This window comes from Aquarana catesbeiana, linkage group LG02 (assembly GCF_042186555.1).
Source record: "Aquarana catesbeiana isolate 2022-GZ linkage group LG02, ASM4218655v1, whole genome shotgun sequence".
NCBI lineage: Eukaryota > Metazoa > Chordata > Amphibia > Anura > Ranidae > Aquarana > Aquarana catesbeiana.
Window position 1 is genome coordinate 729,404,042 of NC_133325.1, and position 14,368 is coordinate 729,418,409.

The 14,368-nt window shown below is 43.8% G+C and overlaps 1 protein-coding gene across 1 annotated transcript in view; it reads right to left on the bottom strand.

Annotated features, from left to right (window-relative positions):
• Positions 1–14,148, bottom strand: part of LOC141129183 (stomatin-like) — a 62,091-nt gene extending 47,943 nt beyond the window's left edge. The window contains exons 1-4 of the mRNA XM_073617048.1: positions 14,016–14,148; positions 9,313–9,410; positions 9,159–9,228; positions 5,205–5,287 (exon numbers count right to left, since the gene is read on the bottom strand). Coding sequence (XP_073473149.1) covers positions 5,205–5,287; positions 9,159–9,228; positions 9,313–9,410; positions 14,016–14,148 — 384 coding nt within the window. The remainder of the gene's footprint in view (positions 1–5,204; positions 5,288–9,158; positions 9,229–9,312; positions 9,411–14,015) is intronic.
• Positions 14,149–14,368: the final 220 nt, after the last annotated feature.

Consider the following 14,368-nt stretch of genomic DNA (forward strand, 5'->3'; position numbering starts at 1 on the left):
AAACTAAACCTTCAGACAAACCCTTTCTCCTCAGAATCTAGGCTGCAAGCCTGAGGTGACCTACATCAGGATGTAGAAGGGGACCCTGAGCCAGCAGGTTCCTCTGAACAGGAAGCAACCAATGGGGCTCTACCGCTAGTTTTAGCTCTCTTGGGCCAATACGGTGCTACTAGAATCAGGGTCGTATTCTCTCCATGCAGTTTCCTGAGCACAAGCGGAAGGTCCAGCGCTGAGCTAATGCGTCCAAACCGGCCGCTTGGTCCTGCCTGTTCAGTAGGCTGGAACTTTTGCATTTGCTTGGGATGCAAACAGGTCTACCTGGGGAACACCCCATCTGCCTACTATCCTCTGAAAAATCTCCGTACTTAGAATCCATTCTGATTCTAGCACCCTTCTTCTGCTTAAGAAGTCCGCTATCTGGTTTAGGCTGCCCTTCAGGTGTATTGCCGTTAAGGATGCCAAGTTGTCTTCTGCCCAAGTCAGAATCTATAAGGCCAAAATTGGAAGACACTTGCTTCTTGTGCCCCCTTGCCTTGAGATGTATGCCACCGCCGTGGCGGTGTCAGACAACACCTGGATGTGTTGGTCCCCGATTATCTCTTTGAAGGCCCACAGCCCCAGAGCAATGGCCCTTAGTTCCCTCCAGCTGGAGAACCTTCTGGATTCCACCGCTGTCCAGGACCCTTGGGCCATCCTGTTCTCCAGATGTGCCCCCCAGCCCCAGGAGCTTGCATCTGTTAAAGCTTTTGCTTCAGGAAAGGTCCAGAACAGACCCTTGTTTAAATTTGCTTGCCACCTCCACCACCATAACATCCTCTTGACTGGAGAGGGAATCCTGATCTGTTTCTCCAGAGACTCTCTGTATGCCCAATTCTGTAGAATCGCCTGCTGGAGGACTCTCGAATGGAGGCGGGCCCACTGAACAGCTGGGATTGAGGCTGTGAGAAGCCCCAGAGTGGACATGACTGCCCGAACTGTAACATATAAATTTCTCTGTGGCCTGCACCTTTATCATTTTTTCCTCTGGGAGGAAAATCCTTTCCTGTACTGGGTCGATGGTATACCCCAAGAAAATGATCCTCTGAGAGGGAATTAGGTTTGATTTTTCCCTTGCTCAGAATCCAGCCCAAATTTTCTAAATGGCTCTGGGCCCTTCTCAAATCCTTGTTCAGCAGGTCCTTTGAGCTGGCAAATAAAAAGGAGGTCATCCAGATAAGGTACCATCGAGACCCCCTCGAGCCTGAGCGGCGCCAACGCTTCTGCCATAATCTTTGTCAAGATCCTTGGAGAAGAGGAGAGACCAAACGAGAGGGCCCTGAACTGAAAGTGTGACACTATCCCCCCTGCTCTGCTCACCAAACGCAGATACCTCTGCAATGCTGGAGCTATGGGTACATGTAAATACGCATCTCTGAGATCTATAGAGGCTAGAAAACACCCCGGGGGGAAGAAGTTTTCTCGCCAAATATATTGTGTGCATACAGAACTTTTTGTATCAGATGGACCTGTGCAAGATCTTTAAATTCAGTATTAACTTGAACTTTCAACGGCGTTTTTTAATAGAAAAACATGTGAATAGCACCCTAGTCCTTCCTCTTCCCTGGGCACTGGGATGATTACTTTCTGTTGGAGGAATTCATGCAAGAGTGCTGTCATCGCCACATTTTTTCTTGATCTTTGGGGGCCTGTGTCACATAGAACCGAGATGGTGGGTTCTCCGAGAACTCCGGCGCGTAGCCCTCCGAGATAATTTTGGAATGCAAAAACGAGCTGGATGTCGCCCCCTCCCACTGTGGGAAAAAGGACTGCAACCTTCCTCCCAGTTGGGAGACCATCACTGGGTTTTTGCGGGTTGGCTGGGGGACGAAACACCCCAGGCCTTCCCCGACCCCTTTGGGACCACCAAGGTTTCTTCTGTCCTGTTTCCTTTGCGTCCTGGGTCTGGTGAAAAGGACAAAAATTTCCTTCTTTTTGGCTGGAAAGGTTTTTTTCTTATCCGCTGTTTTGTCCAGGACAGCGTCAAGTTCAGGGCCAAACACCAGATCCCCTTCAAAGGGTAGGCCACACAGCTTCGATTTGGATGCTGAATGGCCAAACCAGGTTTTTACCCATAAAGCTCTTCTAGCTGAATTAATCAAAGCTGAAGATCTTGCGGACATGCTCACTGATTCAGCCGAGGCATCTGCCATGTAACCTACTGCCTTTTGTAGGACTGGCAGAGTATCCAGCAAATCTTTGCGAGAGATCCCTGCCTCAATATGACCTTTTAGTTGTGTTCCAACCAATGTTCTAAATTCCTGGCTACCACTGTTGATGCCATTACTGGTTTGAGATTGGCTAGCATAGAATCCCAAGCCTTTTTTTAACAAAGAATCAGCCCTCTTGTCCATAGTGTCCCTCAAGCCCCCCAACGTCCTCAAAAGCCAAGTCAGTGTTATGCGATACTTGCGAGAAAGCTGCGTCAAGTTTAGGTCTCTTATTCCAAACTTGTGTGCCACCTTTATCGAAAGGAAATCTCCTTTTAAAGAGACCTGGAGAAAAGGGGGGCCCTCTGAGTTCTTCCACTCCCTCTTTATAGCCTCTGTTAACACCTTGTGCGCCGGGAACACCCGATGCTTGACCTCATCCATACCCTGATACATTTTGTCGTGCAGTGACAATTGGGTCTTATACTCCTTGATATTTAGGGTCATGTGCATGTTCTTTAAAAGGTAGTCTACCTCTTCCAAAGAGAACCTGTAACGGGAGGAAGATACCTTTTTCCTCGCCTTCCCCCTTGTCTGATGCTGAAGACCCACATTTCTCCTCCTCCTTTGACTCGCTAACCACTTTGAGCTACAGAGGACGTGTGAGGGCAGGGTGGAGAACCCTCTGTTGATTGTGCCACCAGATGTTAGTCCAGATAGGAGCGGAAGGACTGGAAGGCGTTTTCCAACTCCTTCTGGAATTAAGTGAGAATCTCACTAGGTTGGGCAGAGGGTGCTTTAGTGGAAGTCTCCTCTCTGACCAAATCCGCTATGCAAGACCTGGACAAAGGCTTGGTCTAAGACATCCTAAGGGAAGCTTTACATGAAGCACATGTTTTCGGGGGGAAACATGCTTAGTCTTTTCTTTAACTTTTGTCCGAAAATACACCAAGCAGACAAAGCATACCATCAATACTTTTACAGATTAGATCGCCTCCCCAGCAGATCCCAAAAGTCAGTGAACAAAAATCATACCCCACAAAATCACTGATGTACAAATAAACCCACACTACTCAAAGAAGTCACCTGAGGAGTGCGAGACTGAGGGGGGGACAAAACATACATGGCCCAGGTTAACTAACAGAGGCCACTGCATCTCCTACCTGGGTCTGGCTGGTGCTTGTGGCTCCTGCTCCAACCACCGTCGCCGGTTCCTCTGTCTATCTCTCCCAGGGTTCCAGCAGATGTCCAGCAGTCTTATTTAAAATTTTCATGGACTTTTCGCCACTGCGAGGACCGGAAATGCAACCGCCGAGGCCGCCACCCCCTCCTGCGCTCCAATGGCAGGAACCGGAAGCCACTGCACGCCGCCGGCAGCGACGTCACCTGCCACTCGGGACCCAAAAGAGGATGCATGCTGGAAGCCAGAGATGCCTCACAATCCGCCCGCGTGCATCCGCCCCCCCCCCCCCCCCCCACCGGTCCATCGGCACGGGACCCTCCGCCAGCCTTGATAAAGGAAAAGGCACCGGATTACCTCCCACCCCTTGGGGGGGGGGGGGATGTTGGGCTGGCCAAGAAGCAAAAACACCAGGTATGCCTCCCACCCTTCTTCACCTGGGGAGAGCGCGCAGCGCACCCCTGGTCCCCTGCAGCTCTTCCACCACAGCTGGAGGAAACACTACAAATGAGGCCATGGTGGAAGTTTCCAGGCTTTAAAGAAAGGACTGCAGTGTTTCCTGGGAAGATGGGTGGAGCTGTGCTCTCCCCAGGGGCTGTCCTGAAAGACGAGGGGAGAAAAGGCAGTTTATATGTACTAAAATAATTGAATTTCCATGTTCTGTGTACGGTCAGAGACTAGATATAGTGAATGCAGGGCCCTGGGTTTAGTAACATTTGAAGTGCTCTTAGACCTCTTTTGTCATTGGGGGTCTAACTCTGGTAAGTGGCTGGTGCACAATGGTGTTCATGTTTTGAGGGAGATGAACTGATAGGTGGACTTTGTTCTTTGCTGGGACTTATGCACTGTAGCTTTTCATAAGGAATATGAACTTCTTGATTTGAAAAGGGCTTAAATTTCACGTATTTATCTGGAATGGTTTGTCATTATTAGGATTGGGTTTACAACTTTACATTATTTAAAGTGACAGGGCAACACATTTTTTTTTTATTTATTTCATGTGTTTAGACACCAGTAACTGTTGCTGTTAAATTTTAAATTTAAGGCTTAGTTTGTGGAGTACTTTAGTGCTGTTACATTCATTTATTTTATTAACTCCATATACAATTACAAGGGAACAGTTGCAAAGAGTCACAGCACCATTAGCCATTGGTTTCTATAGACTTCCTATCTGTGACTGATTGAGAACACTTGGTCATATCTGCTGCAAAAAAATATGCTGAACTGGACTGTGTACAACCCTCAGGCTCAGTTCACACCTAGGAGTTTATGATCGTGGGCAGAATTGCTGCGATTCTGCCTGCAATCCCAAAACGCTCTGCAAAACTGAGAAATTACACCACGTTTGTTCAGGTGCCATTCAGTTTCAATGACACCTAAACACGTGTTCTGCTGCGATTGTCGCGCAATAAATCACAGCAAACCGCATTGTACAAAGCTTGTCGCCTGAAAGAAGCTCCTGCTCCTGATTGAGTGACAAGCTTCATGCCGTGCAGTTTGCCACAATTTTTTTTAAAGAACAAACATGTTGTACTTACCTTAATGGCCCCCCCTCCTGCCAAGTGCCCCCAGCGCAAACAGCTTGCTGTGGGGGCACCCAAGCAGGTTTGCTCCCGAGCTGCTGTTTAGAGTGTCCATTTAGAGTCGCAGCTCTGCCCCGCCCCTTCTCTGCTCATTGGCCGTGAGTAAAAGCAGTGGGAACCAATGTCTCAGCCAAAGAAGAGGGAAGAGTCCCAGGAGAGCTGAGGCTCATAGAATGAATGAAGGTGAAAAACCTTTAGCCTTTGCAACCATTTTAAACTGAAACTTTAATTGGGCCATAATTAGGAATTACTCACTTCTTGAGGAGGGACTGCAAATGACACAGTTCTCAAGTCAAGTCGGCAAAAGTCATCTGTGCACGGCATAATCCAGAAAATCCCTTCAAAAGCAAAACAAGGAATAAGAAGAGGAAACTATACTGATTATTTTGTTAATTGGATACATTTATAATTTCACAGAAAAACCCCCATTAACAAGGGACAGTTCAATAACTAGTTTTAAATCTAAAAAGGTCACATTAAAGTTCATATTACCCAATGATGCATTTCCCCCCCCCCCCCTTCTTCTTTATTGTTAATTAACTTGCATTAACAGTATCTGTTACGAGAATACAAGTAAACAGTTGATTCCTAGGAGAGTATCACATTTAAAGTCAAGACACCTCAGGCCCTATTTAAACATCCCATCAATCTCATATTACACATCCACTTACAAGTCAGCCATAGAGAAGTAACTATCAAAATTAGCAACTTTATTTGTTCTGGTCTACGTCAAGCATGCCACATCATAAATAAATATAGCTCTAGGGCTGAAAGAAATATTTTAATTATATTTTATTGTCCTACCGTTGTCCATTGTGTGTACACTCACGCCTGTAATTGGTGTGAGGGGTATAAGAGGATCGATTGCCATGCCGTACAGCCAAACCCATGATTAAGCCTGTATGACGAAACATGTCGGGGCGTGGCTGTACGGCAATCATCATCGCTAACGTATGACACGATACGCTGCACCAGGAAGTGGAAGCTCGAGTCTGAGGAGTGGGTGAGGGAGAGACAGTTACCGTACACCTTGGGTCCACAATACATCGCTACAAATCTGCATGGAAGTTTCTTGCTGTGGCATTTTTGCTTGCTGTGAATTTTTATTGATGCGAGTGTAATGGTGGAAGATTACGGAGTGTTTTATTAAACTGGTTTTTACATTATCACACTATTGGAGCCCTTTTTATTATTTACATGTGGAGAGATCCCTTATATACATGGTTGGATTTCGGAGATTATTTTTAACCCTTTGTGTGGTTTAAAGCGTCTTGAGCCAAGCACGAGTGTGAGGCAGATCGAGCTGGTGAGTGCGTTGTCTGAGGGGAGCGGAATCACTTGCACAGAGGTGTGGTGTATGAATAGAAGGATACTGCATTGAAATTACCACATTGGATTTTTATATGGACTTTTGAATATAAAGTTATTTGTTTTCACTTGTCACAGGGTGATAGTAATATTTTAAGCACAAGAATTTTTGTTCACTATTTATATGGATTTTTTGTTATAAAGTTTATTTGTTCTTACTTGTCATAGGGTGACAATAATATTTGAAGCACTTGAATTAATTTTATTGAGATAGGTATTCATTGCATCATTATAGCATTACAATTCAAGCGCCACTATTTTTCTCACTATTCAAATCTGATGGGGTTAAAATACTGTACTACTCACAGTAATTGCTCATTGCTCAAGGAACCCCTAGCAACCTCTGGAGGAGACCTAATTGAGAAAGCCTGCTCTAGGGAATGATTAGTGAGATATGGACAAAGAGTGGGCTACCTTTGGAGTGTGGGGCTCTTCAGTGTGTGGCATGGAAGAAATAAAGGGCTCATGGGGACTTCATCTGTGGTCTGATATAAAGGAGACCAGGGTTCATTGGGGTACCAAAAATGACCAGATGGATGTGACAGGCAGAAACCAGGAATGTAATTTGTAGCGGATCAAGGCGGCAAACCTAAAAACACTAAAAATCTTTAGAAAGGTCATCTCAAATGGTGATAGAAAGGTCCAAAAGGATTTTATGGTGAGCCAATACTTATAATTATAGTAACCATGCTTCCTGAAAGCGGATGTGAGACACGTGAGAGGTTTGGGGCTTTCTACAGTCTGCCAAGGAAGTATTGGGCTTTCTCAAGCTTGCCTAGATATGACTTGAGAAACACTTAGTGCATAGGGTCAGCCTTGGGTGAAATCTTTGGATTCCACTTTTCCTAGGGAGAAGCCTGGAGTTATTTGTAGCTTACTGCCATTTTTTTTTTATTTATTTAAAAGTACAAAAAAAGTAACACTTTATTTTACTTGAATGCATGTTAATCTTTTAGTCCATTTTTATCATCAAAGTAGAATGTATTAATTTGAACAGACTTAAGGCAAAAGTAGCAGTGTTGACTTCCTTTGACCAATAGGTTATGTGCTGGGACAGAAACAATCCTAAAAATAATCCAAATTCATTTTTCTTGCTTGGTTGGTCTGTTATTCTTGTTGGAGCCTATGAATTCTCTACTGCTTTGTGTTATGAGGTCCACATATTAATGAGACTTGAATTTCAGCCTTTTGTACATTCATAATTCAGTAGATATTATTAAAGTACAAGGAATTAATATAAAAATACTGCGCCATACACAAACAATAGCAGCCAGCACTACAAATTGTGTGAATAAAGTAAAAACAGTGCAGCACTAAGAATCAAATGATGAGTATTGACATATCAACATACTGTGATATATAGAATAAGATAGTGATTAGCATATTCAAAAAACTGCAAATTGTAAATTAACATTGGTAGTATAGTCCCATTGGTGATTAAAACATTAATCCATTAGTATATATTGATGGGAAGGAATCCAGGAGTGTAGGACTAAAGGAGTCACCGCCGTGTGTGCATCCACCACCCAGGGGAGAAGATTAAAACACACTTTCCAGACATTAGGATCAATCAGGCATGCGATATCAAAGCTCTGGATAGCGAGTGGTACAATTCCTCCTCCTCCTCAGCTGAACCACCTAATGCAACCTCGACCCGGCATGTGAGAATATGGATCAGGGTGGCAATGTCCTAGATAGTAAAAAACTTCCTTCCACCACAGAACTGTTTGGTAGGTTTATGGTTCACAGCATCCATAAAAACAGAAAGCCTCCACATAGTGAAAAACCCATATGGTTACGGGTTTATTTGGAATAAAAAGGCTTTACATAGGTTCCAAGATGTATTGCATTAAGTAAAAAATATCCTCCGATCACAAAAGCATAAAATTCAAAAAGGCGCAATGGCATGGAAAGGGCTCATGATGAGTCCTTTCCATGACATTGCGCCTTTTTGAATTATATGCTTTTGTGATCACAGAGGAGGAGATTTTTTACTTGATGCAATCACAATCATTTTTTTTGCATATACTAATCACCAGTGTGTGTGTGTATATATATATATATATATATATATATATATATATATATATATATATATATATATATATATATTTTCACATTATGTTTATATGTCAATACTCAACATTTGATTCTTAGTGCTACACTGTTTTCACTTTAGTAAATATTTGTTTATCTGGTATTGCTAGAGCAGTGGTCTCCAAACTGGCCCACAGGCCCGGATGTGACCCTTTGTTTGCCTTTATCTGGCCATTTAGGAACAATTCCAATAACTAACACCAATAGTGGGGCACAATTGCTCCCACACAGATACCAATGGTGGGGCACCATTGCTCCCACACAGATAACGATGGGGCACCATTCCTTCTGTTGACACCAATGATGAGCACTATTCTTCCCACTGACGCCAACGATGGGGCACGCTTCCTCCCACTAATGCCAGCGATTCCTCCCTTGAATACAACAATGGGGCACTATTCCTTCCACTGATACTAACACAGTTTGCACTATACCTGTCACCAAAACCAAAGATAGGTCATGGTTTACGCCCACTGGCCACAGTCTTGCCCCCTAAAGTCTTAAAAGGACAATAAACTGGCCCTTTGTTTACAAAAAGTTTGGAGACCCCTGTGCTAGAGGTTCTCATTTGGCTGCATATTAAAAATCTGGACGTCTATGTGTGAGCTCAAAAACATTCAGCACAGGAGCCATCGGCTTTATTTTTTGTCCATCACTAGTGGGGACATGGGACCAGATGACTTGTGAAAAGGTCTCCCTGAGCTTGTGTATGGAATGTAATCTAACACACATGATAATACATACCTGGTCCTTTAGCTCCAGATCTGACTCTTCCCAGGCGAAAGATGACTGCCCTTTCATATTCTTGCACAATCTAAAGAAAAATGTTTATTGTTGAAATATTGAACATTTTCTGCAAACACATTCAGAATGTCAAAGCATACACTCATACTGTTACCTTGATACAGGCCCATAATGAAATAGGAAAAGTCACAAGAACTATCAGGAAGGAAAAGAAGATCAGGACGTAACCACAACAGCCGATACCTTCCCTACCTGAAAAATAACAAAGCATATTATACAATTAGAGAAATGAATGAGCCCTTAGAGCAGTGGTTTCCAAACTGTGGCCCATTGCATGCCCTTATATGGCCCTTGGGTTGCTATTGATCTCACTGATACGAGACACTATTGCTCCCACTGACATCACAAATGGGGCACTATGCCTACCACTGTCACTAGAAATGGGGCACCATTTCTCCCCCTAGTATCAAATAGACATGTGTGTAGTTTGTTTCGTTCCAAATTGAAACGGACAAGTTTTTTGTTTTTCGGATGTACCCAAGTTACAATAGTACTGAATTTAAATTAATCTGAAAAAGAAAAATTTAGATGAAATTTGAATTCGAATCAATTTCGAATAATTTTCAAATTGGAAGTTTGATTTTGTTTTCCAATTTCAATAGAATATGAAGAAAAAGAAAAAAAAAAAAAAAAAAAAGAAGGAAGAAGAATTAAAAATTATAATAGAATAGAACCATTTCCCAAAATTCAAATAGAATCAATTTGAATAGAATATAAAATAACAGAATAGTATAGAATAAAAAAAAAAAAAAAAAAAAAAAAAAACAGAATATAACCATCTTCTGACATTCAAATTTCGAATAAAATTAATAAAATAGAATATAAAATAAAAAAGAATAGAATAGACAAATAGAAAAATAGAAAGAATATAACATTTCCCAAAATGCAAATAGAATCAATTCGAATTTGAATAGAATAGAATGGGAAGATGATATATTCTTTCTAGTCAGTTTTTCTATACTATTCTGTTAATTTCTATTCTAATCTATTCAAATTTGAATTGATTCTATATGAATTTAGGGAAATTATTATATTCTTTCTATTCTTGCTTTATTCTAATCTATTCTATGCGTTTCTATTCTTTTAGTTCTATTTTACTCTATTATATTCTATGCTTTTCTTTTCATTTCTATTCTATTCTCTTTAGAAATTAGAAAACAAAATCGAAAATTTAAAATTTAAAACTATTCATATCGATTAGAAAACCAATAAATAAACCGAATTCCGAAAATTAATTAAACGGATTAAACTAATTTAACTAAACAAACTTATATAAAGAAAGAATACAAAATCATTGTGGATCAGTGTTTCTCAACTGGGGTTCTGCAGAATCCTAGGGCTCCGCGAGCAATCCCCAGGGGTTCCGCCACAATCTACCATTCATCACAAGCAGATGAACGGTGGCAGGGCTGCTGATACGGCAGTACAACCAGCCCTGTTGTAACGGTCCCGCCCAGCAAGGGGGCCTGTGCAGCCTCACAGACAGTTCAGTGGAGAAAAAACAAAATTGCTTTCCAATCCCCCACCCCCCCGCTCAGCCGCTCCTCTAGCTTAGGGGGATTTTCAGGGCCCCTATCTGATGGTGGAGGAGGAGCAGTCAATGGACAATTTCTGGCGCATGTGTAGTCCGTGCCCGGTGCCTGTCTCACATATTTCTGGCTGCTCTTCTGGCAGCTGAAGTCCCGGTTGCCTATTGCCTTCCCTGGTGGAGTAATGTTCCTCCGCTTCACGCTCAGCAGCCGAGAGAGCGAGAGAGGCAGGCAGCAGCGGCAGCAGGGAGAGGCAGCCCACAGGGAGCAGAAGGAGCTGGACTTCATCGTGAGTGGAGGAGCACATATAAGCTGCGGGTTTAGAACGTTTTTTAAGCAAATTAACTTTTTTTTGCCCACAGGTTTTTGTGGGGGTTTTTTGAATTGTACTGCAGCATTGTGGCATGGAGGAGGGGCCCCAAGTAAATAATTCTTTAAGAGGCCCTGTCTTGTAGCAAAACACCTGTGAAAGCCTACATATCTGCATCTTCTGCCAGTTATACTGGCAGAAGTATAATAAACAGCGTGTAAGTTTATAAAGAAAGACATGGGCACCTCTTGGCATCATTAATTCCTTTCCACCCATCTCAGCCCTTTTGCTGGTTTTTAAGGCAGGGAGCGGGGTTGAGGGTGGGGCTGAAGGGGGCCCTGTCAGGTAGGATGTACAGGGGCCCCATGATTTCTATCAGCGGCCATGAATGGTGGATCGCATCACTGCATAGCTGACAGGCTGCAGTGCACAGGCAACTGACATCACTGTCCCGTGCCGATAGCAGCCGCCCTGCCCCTCCATCCCAGGTGCCTGTATGTGAATGTGCGACATCATTCAGGAGGGACGAGAGAGGAGGGCGGGCATCGGGCATTGCAGCAGCTTCCCTGAGCTACTCTGTATAAGGAAAAATTATAAATATGCCAGTATTGTGCCCACCAGTTTCCTCTTGGCCCCCCTGAACTATTGTGTTCTCCTCCTCCCTCCTGCCCCCCTGTACTGCGCCGCTCTCCTCCCTGCTGCCCCCCCCCTGTACCTTGCTCTTCTCCTCCCTCCTGCCCCCCTGTACTGCGCCGCTCTCCCCCCCCCCCATACTGCGCCCTTCTACTCCCTCCTGCCCCCCCCCCACTGTACTGCACCATTCTCTTCCCTCCTGCCCCCCCCCACTGTACTGCGCCGATCTCCTCCCTCCCCCCCACTGTACTGCACCGTTCTCTTCCCTCATGCTCCCCCCCACTGTACTGCACCGTTCTCCTCCCTCATGCTCCCCCCCACTGTACTGCACTGTTCTCCTGCCCCCCACCTGTACTGTGCCGTTCTCCTCCTGCCCCCATACCGTTTCCTCCTGTCCCCCCGAACTGTGCTCTCTGGGCCCACCAAACTGCGCAGCTCCCTCCTGGCCCCCCTGTACTGTTCTGTGCTCTTGGCCCCCCTATACAATTCCCTGCTGCCCCTCTGTACACAGCTTATCTCAGGTTTGACCCAGAATTGAGCATCTGTAAAAAAAGAGCAAGCACAAGTTTCACATTAAAGGAGGTAAGTTTTAATATTTATTCTATGGTTTAATGCTGCCTCTAAGAATAATATCTACAGCTCGCTAATCACATCAATGTTCCGTGAGCTGTAGATATGAAAATTATTTTAGGGGTTCCTCAAAGGTTAAAAGGTTGAGAAACACTGTTGGGAGGTTATATGCAATATATGAAAACTTTAATAAAAAGAATTTACAAAAAAAAAAAAAAAAAAAAATATCGAAACAAAAATTTTTCATTCTTCACATGTCTAGTATCAAATATGGGGCACTGTTTGCTGCCAGGACAGTTTCTACCCCAACTGGCCACAGTCCGGCCCCCTAAAGTCTAAAGGACAGTAAACTGGTCCGTTTAGAAAGCTTGGAGACCCCTGCCTTGGAGCAACAGCCCAGATCACAGTGCATTATACATAAATAAGAAAGAAAAGAAGTAAGTTGGAAAATAAAGGAAAAAAAAAAAAAAAGGAGCTGTCTGTTTAGCACATCTGTAATCAGTGTCAGCCATTTATGTTCTGGTGTAGTATGTAGGAAAGGAAGGAGGGATGCAAATGGCTCCCCGAGTCATTTATATCATCACTTTAATATCATGGGTTTATACAGGATTTCCACAATATAGGACACATGACTATCTACAGCTAAAGACTAAAGGTGCCCATATTCTGCGGATCTAGATTTTTTTTAATTTAAAAAAAGTGATCAGCTGGATTAAAAAGTCCGGTTCTATCAAGTTATTTTCCATTTCCAGGACTGTCCGATTGTGGCTCCCGCTTCCTGTATAGGGGAGATCCTGGCCCAGGAGATATTGTTAGATGGTCCAATTGGTTTGACAGGCATGCACATTCTCTAGTGCCTATTGCCTTTCCCATACTAAAATCTAGTGAATAGTAATTTGACAGTGCTTAAATTGAATTTAAAGACTAAAAAAAAAAAAAAAAACATTTTTACGAAATAATAAATGTTACTTGCAGTGGTGGCCCATCCATAAGGGGTGCCGCCCTCCTAATCCATACACCCGACCCCTAATTTACATGCAGGGCACATGGACTCCAATGGGATTTTTTTTTCAGAAGCACGCGATTAGAACCAGAGGCTCTAATTGGTTTAAAAAAAAGAAAGCATGGGCTCGTGGCGCAGAGCACTGCCCCCAAGCCCACGCAGTTGTGTGACAATAGCCAATTAATATTCGCGATTGTCTTCCCAATTCTCCTCCTGGCCAATCCTGGCTCCGGAAGGGGGTCCCGAGACCCGATTGACCTGAGAGGAGAAGCAATCCTATTGGTTGCTGTGGAGGAGGAGGGAGGCCGTGTCACCAAGGAAGGAGGAGATGCAGGGTTAAGCCGCCACCCGGAGGAAGCCCGAAAACTAGATGGGGTAAGTGCAGGGACAGATCGATCGACTGGGGGGGGGGGGGAGGGGGGGGGACTGTGCCATAACTGAGGGCTCCCGCATGCATGCGCGGGAGAGACATCATTGCGGCTCTGGCCACTCACACAAACAACACCGGGGGAAGATGGAAGCACTATCAGCAGTGACAGCGCTCTGCTGGAGGGCTTCCTTCTAAAGTAAGTATTTCATAATGTGCTAGTATGCAATTAGAAAATCTAAACCACATTTATATACTGTACATTTCTAGGCCTGTAGGACATGTAATAACACTTGTCTGTAAACCAATAAATCCAAAAATGGCTTTTGTATGCAAAACAATATATAGTATAATATAGTAATAACATTAGAATGAGATACTATACCAGGAGCTAGCTCTGGATTTGGAGCATCCTGAGATCCCCCCGGCTTCTCCTGATTGTAGTTAGTCTCCATTTCTGGCTGCACTTTATTTGTCTGCATACATATCAGGCTGTGATGTCCTGGTTCATTACTCATGCGGACAAAATTGATGAAGTAAGAACTTGTCAGTCAGCATGCAACACATGCGATTGGATGTGGACATGACAAAGAGCAAGGTATGGAGGTCCACCAGAGAACTTATATACTTTGAGAGTACTGTACCTAGGTAAACAAACAACACCCTGTAACTAAGATATCATATTCATGCCACTTACAACTTTGGTAATAGAAGTCATTGTCATTAATATTTAATGAC